Below are 22,062 nucleotides of genomic sequence, written 5' to 3' on the forward strand. Positions count from 1 at the left end.
TTAAAAAAATTAGAAATAATAACAATATTATTATACCAATTTTGAACCACAAGATGCAACTTGTGGCTGAAACAATGTACAAAAGGAACATTTTTATTAATATTTTTTTGAAGAAGTGTTTGCACTCCTCCATTTCGGCCAGACATAACGTTTGCACCATCATATGCCTAGCTTATTATATTAGCTGAATTAATATTTAGATCATTAAGTTGCTTTAAAATGCAATCTGTAATGCTTTCAGCAGAAAGACACTCTAAATTAATGACCCTATTAAATTTTCTTGGATTTCTTTAGTAAAAATATAGCGAATTATTATGCTCAGGTTTTCACAACCTGAAGCATCTTTTGTCTCATCAGCTTTAAGACAAAAAAAGGCATCTCGCTTTTATTATATTTGTCTGAAATATGTTCAAGCACCATATCTGCCATAATGGATATTACTTCGGTTTGAATCTGTAGTGATGTATACTGGGAATTTTGGGGTATAAATTTCATAATTTTATTTAATTCAGTGTCTTTTTAGATGGTGTAGTAAAACATTGCTATTAATAGCCCAGAAGAATAAATTATGTTTTCATCTTTTGCAGCATCCGTAATATTTGTTGAACCAGTCCCACGGAAAGGTAGCTCTTGTATGTTAAGAAATAACATCAAATCAAATATTGATTTAATATAATATTGATTACGATTAATTTGATCACCTCCCAACATTTTAGTTATTTCTGTACCTTTATTTATATTTTGATTTTTATCATGCCATATTGTAATTGAATTTAAATGAGCTTTTGAGCTCTCGTGTTTTAGCAGTCCCTAATTGGCAGCTAACGCATTTTTCCAATTTCTGAATCCCGTTTGTCCAAATTCTTCACTTGGATTACACAAGTATTTCCTACATGGAAAATAAAAGGCAGCGTCAGCTTCTACAGTATACTCCAACCAGCGGCCTCTATACCATGATTTTTGAAATGTTTGCCTTTCATGGATATCTTTTTTCGCGTAATTGTTTAATTTGATTTGATTTATTCTGACCAAGGTCACCTGGGATTTGAATTGAACCATTAGAGGACTTTTTTGACACTAAAAATATTATAATTAATAAATTGTAATGAGGGAAAGGGTCATAAATAATAATGGTCATCAGGATGGGCGAAGGAAGGGCATGCTGAAAATGAACAAACACAAAATTTATCTTGTATTTAAGATACAAATATTTGCTATACTGTAGTGCCCAACCTTGATGAAGATTATCAGTAAAGTTGATCAGTAAAATTATAGATATTCAGTATTAAAAACTAGAAAAAGGTCATAAACATTATATCTTTAAAGATTAACAAAAAAATATAATATTTTTATATTTATAAATCAATTACTAGTTGCCTCTTGACAATGAGAGACTGAGCTGCTAGATGAGATGATTGAGTCTCTTCTTCGTCTTTATTTGTTTTAAAATCAAAATGTAATAATGAAACACCATAATCTCCTACTCCTATTGATATTGTCAAAAATATATAAATAGAAAAATTTGGGTTAAATTTTAAACTATTTACCAACTTCCTCCTCCTGAGTGTTGTGAGGATCATTTTCTAGATTATTAGCTTCATTCATATCTTGAAATATGAGTGAATATATTTATTTTAATAATTAAAATTATTATACAAAAATGATAATATTAATAATAAATGTCTGTCTCTTATCTTATCTTATATAAAATAAATATATTATATGAAATAATAATATATAGGTATTGCCCTATATCAATATCATATAAGTCATGAAATAATAATATAAATTTATACTAACTATGAGAAGAATCAGTTTCTGAAATTTCTGATGTATTATTACTAGTAGTTTGTAGAGGTGATGTTGCTTGACATTTGTTTAACTTTAACAAAATAAGAGTTAATAACTGATTGTTTCTTCATAATTTTAAAATAAACGCTGTAAAATAAAATTACTGGTTATATATTATAATATAAATGTGATACCTATAGAGAATGTTATACACAACAAAAACAAATGAAAAAAAAATGAATGAATGATAATTTAATATTGGGTAAAAATAAAAATAAAACAGGATAGAAAAAAATTTACAAACTAGACAATTTTGTAGAATAAATATTCAAAATTTATTTTAAAAATATATAAATAATCAATTCTAAATAGACATGTTTTTTAATTATTTTTGAATAAATATTCAAAATTTATATTAAAAATATAAAAATGATCAATTCTAAAAAAAAATTTCAAATTTGGGGGGTAGGATTTTTGGGGACCACTTTTGGGGGCCAAAAATTTTTTTGCGCCCCCCCCCCCCACCCCCCGTGGCTACGGCCCTGCTTGTATGATAAAAGAATATATTATTATATTTTTTCTTGATCAGTCTATTTTTTTCATTTTTTATCTAATCGGCAAATTCCTGCTCCACTGAGCTATTTATTCGCTAATATTTATAAGATATTTTTAGCAGAAAATCGTTAACACTAAAATTGTCCACATCTTCTACGTGTCATTTTTTAATTTAGGGAGAATGTAAAAGGGGGCAGCATTAATCTTTCCTATCCTTATTTAAAATAGATGGGTAGGATAGGGAAAATAAATTTTTATCGTATGTTTTTAGATAAAGCACTCTTCCACAAAAAAATCAGATAATGAACCAGGCAATTATCTACAAAATGTTAATAATGCTTCTCACAATGTAGAGCTAAATCAATAAATTACATAAAAGATGAGTGCAAAGATATATTATATATACTAGATAAGCTAAATATGCAAATCGTTTAATAACAATAAAACTAACATTATTGAATACTTTATTATGCCATAAAATGCATTTTGATGAATTTTGTTTTCAAAAATTAGTTGCGGAAAAATTATAATATTGCGTTTTAATATGATTTAAGATTAAAAAATTATTTTATAAAAAAACGAAATGATTTTTAATAATTCCACATAATGTTGTAAACGAAGTTCGTTTTTTTGAAAAACATGATGAACGACGTTCCTTTTATTTTTGACGAACTTTGACTCTGAACTTGTTCCTTTTTTTTGGTGAACGCGTTTGTTTTTTACGCTATTTCAATTTTAGAAAATCTTCTTATTTTAATTCATTTGAAAATAAAAAATAATTTAATATTAATCATAATTTTTTAAAAAAAAAGAATTACTTTTTTAATCAGCTCTTTCTTTTATCACATTTGAATTTTTTTAACCAGCCACTATTTCTGTCCTATAGTGTAGTTTATAAATTTGAATATATTATTTATAGATTAGCGTGAGCATGTATTTGTTATTTTATCCTCATCATCTGATTATTACCATGGTCCAAATGTAATAAATACTTTACAGTAACATCATATATTTGATAAACTGATTCTCGCCTAGCGACATTTTGTCATGCGACACTTTTTCACCACACTATATCACGACGACTTTATTATTACTACACTTTATCACAACGGCAATTTATCACTTAGTTATTTGATAGACGCATTATCATGCGACAGTTGAATACGCGACACTTTATCAAAGTAAGTAACTATAAATCAATATTTCTCGAGTAGAATAAATTGTTTATAAAATATTTAATTGCATGAAATATGTGCAATAGCTTTTAAAAATGCTAGAGAATCTGATAGTCCATAATTCGAAACATATATCTGAAATCGTTTTTTTATATCTTGATATTTCTTTGAGAAGTACGATGTTTTCCCTTTTATGACTTGAGAGCCATGTTTTTATGTTTTTGCATATCTTTTTGATTCCCACCTAAAAATTTTCAAAGCGTTGGAGAACATTGCTATAGGTATTGAATTCCATAATGCCACCCTTCAACAAAATTTGTTGTTCGGGCGACACCTTCTAACGTCGAATTGTGTTTGTTTCATATTCTTACATTATAGAGAGGAGCTGCAAAAGTATTTCGTTGCCCTATAAATGTATAAATTTACAACAAATAAAATATTTTTTTACTGGGATTTCTACGTCCTCAAATATAGGTCTAGTAGGAAATATGCTCAGATGACCCATTCAATTCTCCAAATATTTCTGCCAAGGTATCAAATGAATTTCCAACATCATCCTCTGGGACATATGCAAGGGCTGATAAACACTTGCTATACAATCAAAAGTCATCATTAGACTCATACATTTCTATTAATCCTAAATCATTTATTTTTCTAATAACGCTCTGTTTTAGATGAAAACATCCAAGGATATCTGCGAGTGGATATCCCGCCCTAAACGCATTTATCGGTGCCTGTTCGAAATACACCAATATTTTCCTCGGATGTGCCCCTGTTAATAACTGTTTCAACTGCTAAAATATAATTTAAATTATATCTCTTAAAATATAATATGATTACGTTTATCATCCTTGCATAGTATGCGCTGTTTTATTTGGTAATAAGCAATATCTACCAACAGGATTCGCGCTCGATGCAATTTGAGAGTGGATAGTATAAAGTTGGAAGAATATTTTAGATACAATTTTAAAGGTACACGATTTAGATAATCCTTCAGTATTTCATCCGTGCTCAACATTATATATCTTAAATTATTATTCCTAGGCCCGGAATCGTATTTAAGTATACCCCGTAACATTCTGGATACATGAAAGTGAGATCCCTAGGGATTGGAGGCAATATAATGGATGAACTTGATTTTCTATGCTGATGTAATGATCAATAAAGGGCTGACTTATTTGACAACCATCAATGTATTGTTATATAATTTAATAATGTAGTTGCATGGACCAAAGGACTAGAATACTCACTTATTATTGATTTCATCAGTGATAAAGCTTTTCTGGCATTAGATTTGGAAATTTCACCTTCATGAGTGTGATTAATGGGACTTCTTAAAATATCATTAAATTTTGTTGTTATAAAAGAATTGCATTTTTGAGATTTATTTTTGGTGCACATCCAGCATATTGATTTATTTTTATTTGTTCAAAATTTCGCATATTCATAATTTTGATATAAGAGGGTATTTCATTTTTTGATGTAAATCCGAATTCTAACATTATAATATAAAAATATATTCTTTAATATACATTAATATAGAAAATTGAGCTATATATAAAGAAAAAAAATAATATATTTATGGATAAATATAAAACCTTAAAAATTATAAATCTTTGTGAAAAAACGATTGACTTAAAATATATCAATTGATAAATACATTTTTTCAAGAATTTTAAGAGGTAAGAATTTTTTTATTGTTATAATAAACATAACAAAAATACCACACTAAAATTTTATTATAAGTATCGCGTGATAAAGTATCGCATGATAAAGTGTCGTCGTGATAAAGTGTTGTGATAAAGAGTCGTCGTGATAAAATGTCGTCATGATAAGATGTCGTTATGATAAAGTGTCGCCGTTATGTTGTGATAAAGAGTCGTCGTGATAAAAAGTCGTCATGAAAAAATGTCGTCATGATAAAATGTCGTCATGATAAAATGTCGTCATGATAAAGTGTCGCCGTTAAAAAATGTCGACGTGATAAAGTGTCGCATGATAAAGTGACGCATGATAAAGTGACTCCAAATCTTACCAAATGTAAAATGTGATTAAAAAGTATAATATCAGAAATCTTCAATTTCTAATTTAAAGAGATATTTATGGCAATATAAGTATCCTGTTAATAATTAGTTTTCGATTGTTGTATTTCATATGCTTATTAAATTATTATAATTATTGTAATAGATATATAAAAACATTAAATATTCTATATTATTATATAACATTATAGATATAAAATAGTTAATAACTTTTAGAATATGGTTATTTTTAGCGTGCTTATTAAATTTCGCTATTATTTTTAAGATTTATCGAAGGTTTTATATCTAAATAGTTGAAGACAGACAATTTAAAATAATATAAATAATTTTATATTATATGTAAAAGTTTTGTATTAAAAATCAGAGTTGTTAACGCTCCTTTTTAAAAATAGCTAGCTCCGGTTCCCGCTCTTACCTTCTCAAAAGGAGCTAGTTCTCGCTACTAAATTTTTAAAAGGAGCTAACTCCCACTCCAAGTAATGGAGTGCCACTCTATAGCCACTCCCTTGATTGTTTTTTTTATAAGTACACGAAATAAAATGATATTCTTTATCAAGTTTTATTTATATTAAATGTATCAAAATATTTATAATCTCTCACTAGCTTTTAAAAGTAATAAAATTTTCAAATTTGAATCTAACAAGCATCTAAGCCTCTCCCCTAAAACCTGTTTAACAATACTAAACAGGCGCTCAACGGGAGCACAGGAGGGAAGGGGTATTGTATTTTATAAAAATAATTTTTAAATCGGGAAATTTATAAAAATAGTAATTAAATATTTGTCCAATATATTATCTTCCTGATGATCAATTTCATAGAATCCAAAAAATCTTCCAAATCATTGCAGGGTTCCCGTGAACTAGTAGCTATTTTTGTATCAGGAATTTGTTTTCTAAAAAAATTAATTAATTTATATTTTAGTTTCATATTTTGTGCATTTTTTATACATTCACAATTTAATTTGAATGCAGGATGGATAAGAGGCAATGATATTTCATCATTATAAACATTTGAAAATCTGCAATAAAGTTATTTAAATAGATAATTTATTTTTTATTATAAATCTTTTATTAATACTGTACCGCTTATAAGAGACTCTCCAAGAGTTGGCAAAACTCTAAACCTGCTAAGTGTCATTTATTTTTGAAGTAAGTTTAGAAATGATTAGATTTAAGTAATCAATATCCATATAAAGCTCCCTATCAAGGATTTTTATAGATTTTGCTAAAGGCTTCAACCTAAAATTAATCTATTTCAATAAGATAACGATTATATTAATATTTATTTGGCTATACTCTTTAATAAATTTACGTTCTTGAGAGATATAACGTATAAGCCATGGTTATCACATAAATCATCCTCTTTGTTTTTCACTAAATATTTTATCTACCAAAATCATAGATTCATAATACGAATTCCATCTAGTGTGGGCATATCAGATACCTACCCAATTTTTTGATAATATTATATGCCATATTGGTAGACATATTTTGTTTATTCCATAAAGATTGACACTTTTGGAAGGAACTTTGAGATATAATTTTAAAGCTTCTGTCAGCTAAAGCTTTCTCTGCATCAACTGTGGCCACCAAATTGATATTGTGGCAGGCACATCGTAAATGTTGTGGTAGATAATCATAGCTTTCGGCTCTGTTATTTAGAATATCATCAACATCCACAAATTGGAAATCTTCATCCACCTCAGAACTTTATCTCAAACATTCTAAAAAACAAAAGGAAAGTTATATATAATTTTAAAATAAATAATTAAGATTACCTGAACGCCTTCACAAAGTTTCTGCCATTATCAATAATGGTTTTTATTACTTTTAAATTTTGAAACTTTTATGTAAATCATTATTAATCTTGGCCAAAACATCGAAAGTGTGCTTGCCTTGAACACGTTTTGAGGCTAAAGCTTCAGATTTTCTTTGCAATGACTTTGAGTCAATCTAATAAGCTGTTACACTCAAGAAAGACCTTTATAAAAAAAGTTAAATTAATCAGGCACATTTTAAAAAGATAGACCTTCTAAATCCACCCCAGCAATCAGCTGTAGTATACACATAAGATACTTCATAAAGCATTTCTATAATATCATCCATCATCTTATCATAACGCAAACAAATCTTTGTTACTAGCGTTTGGTGGCACATCACCTTTGCTTGACAAAGGTAGGATTGTCTAAGTTGATAATGGAACTTCAATGACATAATCAATGATTGCATTATCTCCATCATTTTTGAAGGTTCATAATCTTTTTGATTAAAATTTAATAGGGATAGTTTTTTTCTCAGAAGACTTTATTTTTTGGCTAATATCTTTCTTATTATAATTATTGATATGATTTTCAATTTTTGAATATTGATTTACATGTACTCTCTAAATATATATTTATAAATTAAAATTTGTTTTATAAAATCAACTTTATTTTACTAATAATCTGACATCAAATTATTAAGATTTTTTTTAATAAGAAATGGATAAATATTTAACGAAATGGGCAGTATAAAAATTATTTGTATTTTTTTTGAGTTAATTAATTTTTAAGTTTTATTTTTTATTTTTGGCAGTATTCAAATTAAAAAGGCAGTTTATAAATATTTGCAATGGATTTTATTTTTGGCAGTTAATAATTTTATATAAAAATAATTATTTATCGTTTCTAAATTATTAAAATAAAACGTTAATAGTTGATCAAAATAAAATAAGAAAAAATATATAAAAATAAGATTAAATAAAATATAAATTGATAGTTTTTGGAAGTTACAATATATTTAAGTAAAGTCAATTAATAGAAGTTATTCAAGTTTATATGAAATAAAAATATTTTAATTAAGTTTAGAACAAAAAAGTGTTTAGTAAAAAAAAGTAATGAGCAAATTAAAATAAATATTAAAATATATTTAAAAAAGAATCATATGTAACAAACCAAGCTCAACTATAATGAATTGCCCAGAAATAATTATAGCCATTTAAAAAAATATTTTACTAAAATAAATAAAAAAATAGTTATCATTTTGTATTTAAAAGAAAGATTTTTTACTTTTAGTTGCTTTTTTAGGTTGAAGCTGCTCACTTTTGATAATAAAATAGTATTTACACATAATAAACATTTGGCCCTAATATTCGTTTCATTAGGATCATTATTATCTAACTCTTTTAGAAGAGGAAATAATTTTTGTACGATGGAAATGGATACTAGATTTCTTCTTCTATGATGACTGGATCCATAATATCAAAAATTATTTTTTATCATATATATAATCTATAAAATGAATATCAATATAACTTACAAGATTTTTCAAGAAATTTTCAATATAAAAAGAAAGAAAAACTTGATGTTTAATATTTTAACTGATTAGATGAAAAACCAATATAAAACTCGGCTCAACATTCAATATTGCATAAATTTAAAACAAATAAAATTTCATTTTTATTAAATTTTAATTAAGAAATAAATGGATTTATTAATATTTAAAAAATAATTTAATTTATACATTAAATTTTAGAGCGAAGGCGGTAAATAGCTCCCGCTCCTGATTTTTAAAAGGAGAAAAGTGTAGCGGCTCTCCAGGAGCGCCGTTCCTTAATCTGTTAAAAATTTAAAATAATTTTTTTTTAAATAATAAAAATATTTTTTTACTGACTTAAAACTATTAATTGTATTTATTTATAATTAAATTAAATATAAAATGAAATTATAAAAAAAAATTGATTCGTAAAGTTATGAACGAATGTGAACACGTCCTTTTTTTGGAGGTAAACGTTGAATGTAAACGCATTTGATTTTGCTATGAACGTTGATCCTCGAACGCCTTCGATTTTTTAGAAGTGTTTATAGCACTAATTCCACATATATCTCCTTACTTAAAAAAAATTTATTTTGCATAACTAATTCATTCTATTTAATTGAATTTATATATAAGAAACTTTTTATCAGGAAGTAAAATTAAAGTCCTACATATATAAAGAATTTAAATTATTTTTGACTTCAACTATCAAAATTTGAAAAAACCTTAGATTTAAAATGTAATCCAATTTTATAAAAATTTACAAAATATTTGAGTCTAAATTTTCAGTCTAATCGGTGATTCTGTTAGGGATCATATCGTATATAAGTGACTTTGATATTTGAATCTTTAATATACTATATAGAATATATAAATAAATGTTTTTACTTAAATTTAAATACTATTAAAATTTAATAATGTCAGATTTATAACTCCGTTCATATTTAGATATAAGTAGATAGAGTCGACCTTTTTTGAGCTTTCACAAATTATTATTTTTGACAAATTGAAATCTTAAATTGACAACAAATTTAAAACAATTATTGAATCATTTATTATTATGTAATTTTAAAAAGGCATTATTGGTACAAGCGAATTTAAAAATAGATACTTTCAAAGAGATATATTTGTTAATATAATAATTTTCTATCATTCTACGAATTTTATCAACTAATATTAGATAAATTGAGTTCAGATTGAAGATTCTTCGGAGATATCCTTTAACAGGAATTTTTTATTTTTCTTGTGTCTTTTTTTCTCCTTTTTTTTCTGGTTGGTTTGGAAATTTCTGAAGCTGTAAGATTCGCCGTCGATATCTTCTTTGAAATTTTTTTTTTCATCATCTTCTGCGAAATGTAGAGGGTGGTCACGATTTAATGATGCATTATTGGAATGATGGGAATAATTCATAATTCCATGTGTTTTCATATTTAATGATTCAGTATTAATTCTTTGATCATGTTCAGGTAGCTTGTTCTTGGAAAAATGGTCAGAAGTTTCATATTTTTCACATTTTATTTGTTTTCCTGAGTATAAACTTAACGTATCTTTTTCGTTATCTATTTCAATATTAATATCTGCATTAAGCATTAATTTTTTTTCTATAGTTTGGCTTCTATGCATATCTATCAGGGTATCGATTTTGTGTTCTATATCATCAACCTACCAATTAAAGTAAAAAGATATCATAAATTAAAATTTACTTGACGTTCTATATTGACAATCCTCGAAGCTAAACTATAATTCGAGATGTATACATCTTTGTTTTTAGTTTCTTGCTGACCAAGTATCATGTCAAATCTTCAAACAATATTTATATTTCATATTTTTGTTATAATATAAAACATCCATAGGCATAGTAAAAGGGATTCGAATATATGATTTAATTCGAATATCATTTTAAGCTAATAAAATATTTTCTCCCATCATTCCCTTTCCAACACCCCTTCCTTACTTTTTCTCATACAATGTGTCACTGTAAATATCAATAATTAAAATAAAAAGAAAATAATTTTTTAAAATAATGACAATAATTCAAAATTTAAAAAAACATTTTTATAAAAAAGGTGTAAACCAAAATTAAAGCTTTTACAATAGTTGGACATTAAGACCTACAATAAAATTTCTTGGTAACCTAATCTAATGGTGCCCCCCCCCCGCCCTAACCAAATCAAGAACTTCATGGGCATTAATTTTTTGACCAAATCCGCCCAGGCCCAAATTAAAAAAATGTATAGGCCAGGGTTCGGCTAGGCCTATATATAATATTAAAATAAATTTTACGCCAAGTCCAAGCCCATAATTAGTTTCACTATAATTTTCTAAGCCCGACCCAAACCCATATTCAAAAATGTAATTTATTTAATAAAAATAAACAATATTTAAGTGTATTTAGGCTTTCATTTTGATTTCAATACTGAAATTTATATTTATTAAAAGAAAGAAATGATAATATTTCTTTATGTTAGCAATTTTAAATAAGCTAAATTTAAATTTAATAATTTTAGGCCCAAGCCCATTAAAAAAAAATTTTTTAAACCCAGGCCCAGCCCACTAGAAATATGATGGACCCTGCGGACCGGTCCGGCCTATAAAGGTCTCTGAGCAGAATCCTCGTCACGTCTATGAAGACATCTACAATAAGATAACAAATTGTGTGATAACATCATTTAGCTAATATTTCTTCTAGCTAGAGTTCAATTTCATTTCAAGAAAAAATTAGTGCGATTGAGGTAATATCAACAAAAGAACCGATAATTTAAGACTTGGGTAAATGAATAACCTATAAATTAAAATATATAAATAAGTAACAACAAGTAAAAATATCTAGATCAAAAATGTGATATCTGTATCTAAATACTATTTTAGAGGTATCTGTATCAATTTGTATATAACTCTGATATAATTATATTTTACGCTTTTTTATATTAAAAATAATAATATTTGAATTAAATTCATTTAATAATATGTACGATTTATTTCATTTCAAAAACAAACCAGAGAAATTTTATTCTATGCAATCGATAATGACGTGTAAATTTTATTATTGTTAAATTGCTTGGTTGGGTCGAATTAGCATGATTTTTGGTTGGGTTTTTGGTCGAAAAAATGAACCAAACCCAAAGCAACCAAATTGGTCGACCTGGTCGACCAAATTCATAGACCTGAGCACCGACCCAAGCACTGACCCGGGCATCGACCCAAGCACAGACCCAAGCACTGACCCGAGCAACGACCCAAGCACAGACCCGAGCATCGACTCAAGCACCGACCCAGAGCACAGACCCGAGCACCGACCCGAGCACAGACCCGATCACCGACCCAAGCACCGAACCGAGGCACCGACCCGAGCACCAACCCGAGCACCGACCAAAGCATCGACCCGAGCACCGACCCAAGAATCGACCCGAGCACCGACCCAAGCACAGACCCGAGCACCGACCTAAGCACAGACCCGAGCACCGACCCAAGCATCAACCCGAGCACCGACCCAAGCACAGACACAAGCATCGACCCGAGCACCTAAATCAACTTATAATAATTTATTGTTAATGTTTTACTCAATTATATGCATAGAGGAAAAATATTTCAATAATAGTCTTTTATAAAAAATTGTATACTTATATTCAAAATTAAAAATTAGAGGACGAGTAATTTAATTTCATATTAATTAAATAATTGATATAGAATTCGAAATAATTACCTTCTAAGACCGGGAAAATTTATTATAGGAATTTATCGATTTTTAGATATTTATAATTCATATATCATCGAAAAATGAGGATAATTTATGTTGATTTAATTCTTGCCCTAAAGTTGTAAAAATTGGCTAAGGCTCAAACAGATTAGATATGCTGGCTCAGGAGTTGACATTAGTCACCTCAGGAGTTGACTCTATTAGGCCCGACTTTAATTTTAAGCTGAAATGCATTTATTTGTTGTTTAACTCTAATTCGATAATGGATATTACAAATTGATGTATAGCCTAAAATTGCCTTCCCATCAAAATATTTTTACATTTATCCAAAATATCCCTTTAGCGAGTAGTTCTAGCTGATCTTTGCTCACATATATCGATGGAAAGATCCTTCAGTGCACTACGAAGTAACCACATTACGAAATACATTTGACAAATATACTTTAGACGATATTTTAATCATAAAACTTAATATAAATTTGTTAAACAACGTTATCTTTTTTGATATTCATTTTATTAATATTTGTGAATAATTTTATATTTGTCATAGAATAAATAAAATAATTATAATGAAATTGTTACGACTTTTGATAGTTTTGAAAGAACTAATAATTACCCCCTATTTTTTATAAAAAAAAATCCATATTCATAGAGTTAGCTAAAAATTTATATATTTTTTTTGATTTATTATTTTTTTTTATTTTACTATAACAAGAATATAAATAATTATTACTAAAGTAAAGAAAAGAGGGAGGGAGAAGGTTTATATTTAATTTTGACTTGGGAATGAAATTATTTTAACAATAAATAAATATTTTCATTATGGAATTAATTTTTGGGGGAAAAAAAAGAGAGGGTAATAGAATTGGAAGTTAGTTATGCTATTATGAAAAAAACAAAAAATAAGTAAAAAATGGAAGTTATTAATATTAAAAAAAATAAAACTGAAATTTTTTTCGGCAAAAGGATTCAAAACAAAAGTAGAATATAAATAGAATTGTTTTTTTAAAAAAATATTAAATCAAGGAAGGAGGGGGAAGGGTATTTTTAAGAACAAAATTATATTACATACTTTTAATATTATATATATTTTTTTATGAGATATTATATATCTCTTAAAAAATTTTCTCTATGTAGGGGAGACCGGGGTAAAGCGATTGACGGGGTAAAAATGCTAACGCGAATAACTTTTTAATCCTTGAGCACAAAGATTTTAAATTTGGTGTGAAGATGTATTTTTATATCTAATTTCTTACCTATGTTCATCTTTTAAAAAACTTACCTGGTTTTATCTATTTTATCAAAAAACCGTTTTTTACCCAAAAAATATAAAAATCATTCTCTAGTATATTTTGCTTTTACTAAAATATACATATTCTCAGGATTCAAAATTTAGCACACATGTTCCTTAATGTAGTTGTTATAAAATAAAATTTATCTGACATCTATAGCTATACTAGAAGTCACGCAATATCGATGTTTATAATATATGTCACCTTGAGGTAAAGCTGTTATGGGTAAAACGGTTTAAATATATAATTACAGTAACACCAAATAATATATTAAACGGATTCTTAGCTTGTGGCATAAATCCTTTAAACCCAAATATATTTACAGATCAAGATTATATCTGCTGTAATAATTAAAATGCTAGCTTAAATATTGAAATTGAAAATAATGAGGAAAATCTTACAGTGAATAATATAAAATTTATGACTCAAAACAATGACAGATATTTCTTTAAAGTATAACTAGGAATTATTAGTCCCTTAATGGGCATGGTGGGCATAGTTTATTCCACTAACTTTAGGTTGGAATTGATTGTTTCTTATAGAAATTACTGCCTTAATTAACTATTAAACATGACGTTTATACTTTTGAAATTAATTTAATCACTTAAAATATTTTGGAGTATTTGACCGTATACCAGGCCAAATACTCCTCCCATCAATTGACTTAAATTGAACGGTCAATTGACCGACTTGCCAACTCTGATAAAAAGTATTCGAAAATCATCTTCAAAACCTAGTTTATGGTGTGTACATCCTATCTGTTTTGAAAAAACGATTTAAAAGTTTGGAAATTTGTTTTTATAAGGGCAATGTGTGGAATAATTGTAAGCAGAAGCTAATCTGATCATATAAAACTTAGATTGTTTCAATCTAATACGGGAGACCTGACCGGGGTTATTTTTATCCATAAAAAATAAGTGTTATAAAAATAGACTTAGCAAATTTATCAAAATATAGAATTTTAAAAAATATCATGGTTTGTCAAGTGATTAAATCTATATTTTATTTACTTAATTTAATGACCCGTAAAAATTCCCTCAAAACTATCAAAAGTCGTAACAATTTCATTAAAATTATTTTATTTATTCTATGACAAATATAAAATTATCCACAAATATTAATAAAATGAATATCAAAAAAGATAACGTTGTTTAACAAATTTATATTATCCATTATCGAATTAGAGTTAAACAACAAATAAATGCATTTCAGCATAAAATTAAAGTCGGGGCCTACTAGAGTCAACTCCTGAGGTGACTAATGTCAACTCCTGAGCCAGCATATCTAATCTGTTTGAGCCTTAGCCAATTTTTACAACTTTAGGGCAAGAATTAAATCAACATAAATTATCCTCATTTTTCGATGATATATGAATTATAAATATCTAAAAATCGATAAATTCCTATAATAAATTTTTCCCGGTCTTAGAAGGTAATTATTTCGAATTCCATATCAATTATTTAATTAATATGAAATTGAATTACTCGTCCTCTAATTATTAATTTTGAATATAAGTATACAATTTTTAAAAAAAGACTATTATTGAAATATTCGTCCTCTATGCATAAAATTGAGCAAAACATTAACAATAAATTATTATAAGATGATTTGGGTTGGTGCTCGGGTCGATGCTCGGGTCTGTGCTTGGGTCGGTGGTCGATGCTTGAGTCGGTGCTCGGGTTGGTGCTTGGGTCTGTGCTCGGGTCGATGCTTGGGTCGGTGCTCGGGTCGATGCTTTGGTCGGTGCTCGGGTTTGTGCTCGGGTCGGTGCTCGGGTCGGTACACGGGTCGGTGCTTGGTTCGGTGCTTGGGTCGGTGATCGGGTCTGTGCTCGGGTCGGTGCTCGGGTCTGTGCTTGGGTCTGTGCTCGGATCTATGGATTTGGTCGACCAGGTCGACCAATTTGGTTGCTTTGGTTTTGGTTCATTTTTTTAACCAAAAACCAGAGTCGGGGTCGTGTAAAACCAGCTAATTAACCACACATATATTATAATTTATTTTGTTTATATTAATTTAAAATATATATCATAATGTTTAGATCAATATTTCTAGACAATCTCTAAAAGGAAATCAAATAATTTAATATTAGATTTTGGGGCACCCTTTCTATGATATAAATAATGATATAAGTTTTGATACTCATCAAATTTCGAATAATTTTAGAAAAAAAATAAGTGTCAAGTCATTAATTATAACAACCACTCTGTCATCAAGAAGCGACATGGACCTGATAATATTTTCTAACGGACCTGCATTGGGCTTGGGTTTTGATTTTTTTAATGGGTTTGGGCATAAAATTACTTAATTTAAATTTAGTATATTTAATGCTAACTTAAATATTGCAAATTCTTTCATTTAATAATGATAAATTTCAGTAATGCAAATAATTGCCCAAATACACTGAAATCTTGTTTGTTTTCATAAAATACAATTATACATATGTATATATGGACTTCGGAAAATTTTTTGAAACTTATTATGTTAGAAATTTTTCTAAATATAGAATATGGGCCAGGCTTGAGCCCAAAATATTTTTTACAGCGGGTCTGCAGGGTCTGATTAAAGAATTAATGTCTCTGCCATCAAGTTCTCCGGAGGATAGAGTTTAGTGTGGCTAAAAATTTACAGATTAAGGGGAGTTTAATGATAAAAATTTAAAGAATGTTTTATCAAAATAGAACTATTATTTATAATTTTATAATTATTAATTTTGTGCATGAATTATTAATATCTAATAATCATCAATACATCATTTTATAGCTCTCTGCGAAATTTAAATTTTGTCAATAGAATTTACATAAGTATATTCCAAATTATATCTGTATCTAGATGCATTTATGAAAATGTATCTACACTTAATATATTTATAAAATGATACTGCACTTAGAGATATTTTTAGACGATGCATCTATAGATCATTTGAATAGTATCTTTTTACAACTCTGCTCAGTTGAATTCGGAAAGAATACTCTGACAAAGCAAACGAAACGTCTGAAATAACAACCCGATCCAGGCCGTAGATATTAGAGAATATAAAAAAATCTAAAGTCTAATTTTGTAATAATAATTTTTTTATATACTTATAAATTTAATGATTACAAATTATTATTAGATTTTTTTATTTTAATTTAATCTCAAAACAAGGTCAAATTATTTAACCACTCCTCAATATTATAAAAACTACAAATTATTAGGGTAGTTATTAAATAAAATTAGAAGTAAAATAAATCAAATGGGTAGTATTTTAATTTTATGGGCACAAGAAAAAATTTTAAATTTTGGGCAGTTGATAATTAATTTTTAAGTCTTTTATTGATATGGCCAGTATTTAAAATAAATGCACTTTTAGTGTTTTAAATATCTGATCAGTTAAATAATTTTCCAGTTTTTTTATATATTTAAGAAAGTTTGAGTTTTTTTGAAAACTAACTTTGAAAATGGATTTAGGTAACTGTAATGAGAGGGTAATAAAACTTTAGATACAATTTAGTAAAAAAAAGAGGAGAATAAGTGCAGCAAGAATTTATATTTATAATAAAATTAAACACATCCCAATATCTTTAATGAACTTTTAAAAACACAAAAATCCACAAAATGTCTAGTGATATAAAATTAGATAGATATACTTTATTTAATAGTCCTCAAGCCTAAAATGAAAATTTACAATTTTTTAAAAAAAAATTACCTTCAATAGATCAAATAAAATATTTTTAATAAGACTAAAAATTAAAAAATATAGGCCTTCAATTATAAGTTTCAACAAATTGCTTACTCAAAAATCATTATATCACTTTCTTAAGATGCTACCTTTAAGGTTCTAGTATAATAACATGTAGTTTTAATAATATTTAAAAAACTGAAATTCCATAATGCATCTCTTTTGATATTTTATTTGTATATTCATATTTTTTATCTTTAATAACGAAAGTAAATTTTTTTTAAAAAATAATATCGATTTGATAGACACTAGGAGAATAGATGAAAGGGTTATATTAGAACTTAAAGAAATCAGGGCAATAAATTATGTCATTTTTGAATCAATAACCAAGCTCAATGACCTTAATATTTGTATGCCTCGACTCGAAGCAAGGAAATCCCATCGTCCCGAGATTAATATAGGCAGGCGCGCACGCAGGAATTTGGTATTGGGGGGGGGGGGGGATAATAAAATTTTTTAATAAATATTATTGTTTTTTAAAAATATCAAGCATAAATTTATTAGGACTAATAACTATTTCTAATACACAATATTCAATTAACGTGGTGAATTATAAAAAAATTATATGTATAAACCGGCAAATAAAAAACTATAAAATAAATGTGAATTAAAAAATATTAAACGGATATAACTGGCAGTATATGAAAAACTATAAAAGAAATGTGAATTATAAAATATAAAGTGAATATAACCACTATAAGAATCACTTAAATGACCCAAAATAAAAATTTGAATTTTTTGAGCCTTTAAAATTTATATATAAAAGTATAAAAAATTTAAATGTAAGAAATATAAATTAATACACAAAAATTTTCTTAGGAATAATTGTATTTTGTATGTTATATATTTACAATGTAAAATCCAATCGTTAGGTTTGTGTTAATTTTTCAATTATCTCATCCTTGCTTGTCGTCAAATGCCTATGAATATTCAAAAGATACAAACCTTTCAATCTACTTTCAGAGGATGTACTTTTTGGAATGTTTTTCAGAGACCTGCAGGCCCAGCTCCCGGGCCGGACCGTATTTTAATTTTTTTAAATATACCCGGGCTGGGCCCGAATTTTTTTTTTAAAAAAACACCCGGGCTGGGCCTGAATTTTTTAAAAAAATATCCGGGCCGGGCTGTATATTTTAAAACAGTCTATATTTGAATCGTTATTATTAGCTATAAAATTCAAAAATAAATATAATTTATTTTTAAAAAATCCGGGCTGGTCATGAAAATTTTATTTTAACAGCCAAGCCGGGTCTAAAAATTTTTTTAAAAAACCCCACCAGGCCGTAAAAAATTTTAGAAAAAAATCGGGCCGTGCCCTGAAATTACCTCTACAGGGCTCTGTTATTCTTCTTTAAAAAGAGAATGTTCTCTAATTAGTTTACTAATGGGAAGAGTTGCTAAGATATATAAACCCTTTTAATACATTGGGAATATAATCTAAAATGTGTTTAAAATAATGCAGAGCATCCATAGCATTTTTTGGGACTATATCATCCATAGTTAATCTTATAAACATTATTCAACTAATAAGGCATCATAAGATACTTTAACATCTTCATGATAAAAATCTAACAAATCTTTTTTTTCTATCACCATCTGAAAAAGGTTGCAAAGGCTTTTGTGGAAGTAATATTTTCAGATTGGTAAGTGTTGCATGATGAATTAAAAACTATTCATTTATTTGGGTTATAAATATATTTAAGATATACTCTTCTACTGATACGGATCCTATATTAATGTTTTAACGATGAGCTTGCCTTGCTGCAATCGAGGGAGACAAATATTAAACAAGTATAGCTCTGCTTTTGACAACAATATCATATAAAATATAAAATTTTTCATCAACATTAGCCCTAATATCCTTGAGTTCTAATTAAATGCTCTCCGCTATTCTCATCTTCTTAATCAAATCAAGGTCATGTTTTGGAAAAGTAATACATAAAATAGTTGTATAATTATAATACATTCTAATGAGAAAAAAAATTTGGAATAAGCATTGAACCCAATAATTTTATTGCTTCTGAGGAAATATTTATTTCAGGCCATTGTGATATTACAGTAATAGCAAATAATCGGCTCTTCTAACTCCATAAAAGCTGTTACTGCTTGATGGCGAAGAGTCGATCTCGACAAGGTTGCAATTTTTTTCTCCCTGTTGGACAAGAAGTTTCAGAAATAATGATTATTTGACTAGAAATTTGAAAATGGTAAATAAATATTTACGCCACTAAAAATTTGAAAATAAAGTAAATATTACGCCGAAAAACTTGAAATCGAAATTAATTGATAAAATAACTTAGTAGATGAATGTGATAATAAATGTAATTAAATATATATTTAATATGAGATAGGAATAAATATTAACAAATATAAATTAATATAATAAATAATAATATTTTTGAAAAATATATCCGACATCTGCATTTTTTGGCTTTAGGTACAGGATTTGTCCCTCTGCCCCCCGCTGCGTACGCGCCGGAATATAGGGCCAGTCAATGAAAGAACAATTTCTTCACTACAAAAATATAAATATTAGAAGTAGTATTGCTACATGGTTTGATTTGAGCCTATTTTTAAAAACGGCTAATTATACTATAGCCAGAAAAATATTGGTTAAGTCTTGAGATTTCACTAATATATGTCCAAACCTTTATGTCATCTATTAGAAAAATCTTCAGGCTTATGAATAAAATATTAATTTGGCCGTTTTTAAAAATCTGCTCAAATCGAGCCATTTCAACACTACTGAGTACTACTCTTAAAATGATAAATGATTCATACGCCGATTTTATATATTAGCGTCAATGTGTTTTTTCCTGTAATGGAAACACTAATATAAATTATATTAAGTTCACAAAAAATTATCTAAAATTCATAGGTAGGTATTTCAAACATAATAAAATACTTTCTGGTAAAATAGAAATTTTAAATTTAAAAAAACACTTAAAAATGATTTAAAGATGAAAAACAACACATTAACACTACATTTAATATTTTACCATTAATTTATATTTGAATTTGTATAAATTTTCAATATTTTATAGTCATTAGTCTTAATAAATTTATGAAACTTGAGATACTCTTAAATAACCTAGAATTATTTACTTAAAAAAATTTTAATCACCCCCTCAACACCCCCCCCCCCTCCCCCCCTACCAACGAATTCCCTTGCGTACGTGCTTAAAAAGCTAAATGGGGTTGAATCCAAACCCCAGAGTTATAGAACTCGTGTTACCAAATCGAGCATCCCAAATTAAAACTATTCAAAAAAGAACATTTATTTTTTTGATGAATGTAATAATTGGAATATTTCAGTGTAAAACAAAACGTTAAAACATCTTTTGCACAGAATTGAAATTTTATTTAACATTTTCCTATTCTATGTAGTGCACCAGTAGTATAGTCTATAAAAAATATTTCTAGACTTTAAAAAGGCATCTGTATTGGTATATTCGTGGACCCAATTAAATTTGTATCGGTTTGGTGAATATTTGATAATTTTAAAAAAATGTCTATTATTTTTTATTAAAATTAAAAATATCTTTTAAAAATTCTTGTCAAGCTTATCATTTCATCTACTAAATGCTATTCTTAATTTGGAATATTACATTTGATATTATAAAATTAACTCTTTCCTTTTTCGAATCTTTCCCTAATTAATAAGTTTTGTTAAATGTTGTAAGCGAACGTGTTCGTGAACGAAGTTAATTTGTTTGAAAAAAATGATAAACGACGTTCCTTTTATTTTTTGACGAATGCGTTCGTTTTTTGCGTTCAGTCAATTTTAGAAAATCTTTTTATTCCTTTGAAAGTAAAAAAATATTTGTTTTATATATTAAAAATTTTTTATTGACTTAAATCTTTTAATTTTAAACATGTTTAATATATTGTGTTGAAAAATATATGGTATTTATTTGGTGACGCGGAAAATTTTGCATGGCGTTAATTTGGCGCGGTATTAATTAAGCGCGGCGTCAATTCGTGTATCTATTACAGTTGAAATTTATTATAAATTTATTAGTATAAAACATAAGGATGATTAAATAGAAGTCATTTTGAATGTTGTATTAATTATTTCTTCTTATTTTTCTTTTACAAAAATTCAATTTTATTTGCTTAATGTGTAATAAATATCAATAAAAAATTTAATAATATTAAAAAAAATTAATAAACCAATATTTATACCGATTTCTTTGGTGGACCAATTTGCTTCAAGATATGTTGATCTTTAAAAAAATCAAATTATTTAAAACAGACTTTCGAACCGTTCATTATAGGGGTTCAGTTTTTAGTTTAAAATTTTATAAAGATTTTGTTCCATCTCGGTTATTTTTGAAGACTATCATTTTGGTTCGTTCCGATTATTATAAATTTGACATTTTAAAAAAATAAATCATAAACCATAAATATATATTACTCTTAGAGAAAGATTTTTTTGATTTAATTTTATAATTCCTTATTTAATTTAACCATGAAGATTATTTCTTATCTAATTAACT

General features: G+C 27.1%; 1 protein-coding gene across 1 annotated transcript in view; it reads right to left on the reverse strand.

Annotated features, from left to right (window-relative positions):
* Nucleotides 1–10,047: 10,047 nt before the first annotated feature.
* Nucleotides 10,048–22,062, reverse strand: part of LOC135930215 (potassium voltage-gated channel subfamily KQT member 1-like) — a 41,968-nt gene continuing 29,953 nt past the window's right edge. Inside the window, exons 10-11 of the mRNA XM_065466995.1 lie at nucleotides 10,560–10,656; nucleotides 10,048–10,518 (exon numbers count right to left, since the gene is read on the reverse strand). Of these exons, the coding sequence (XP_065323067.1) occupies nucleotides 10,048–10,518; nucleotides 10,560–10,656 (568 nt within the window). The remainder of the gene's footprint in view (nucleotides 10,519–10,559; nucleotides 10,657–22,062) is intronic.

This window comes from Gordionus sp. m RMFG-2023, chromosome 5 (assembly GCF_954871325.1).
Source record: "Gordionus sp. m RMFG-2023 chromosome 5, tfGorSpeb1-WG-v2, whole genome shotgun sequence".
In the NCBI taxonomy this organism is placed as follows: domain Eukaryota; kingdom Metazoa; phylum Nematomorpha; class Gordioida; order Chordodea; family Parachordodidae; genus Gordionus; species Gordionus sp. m RMFG-2023.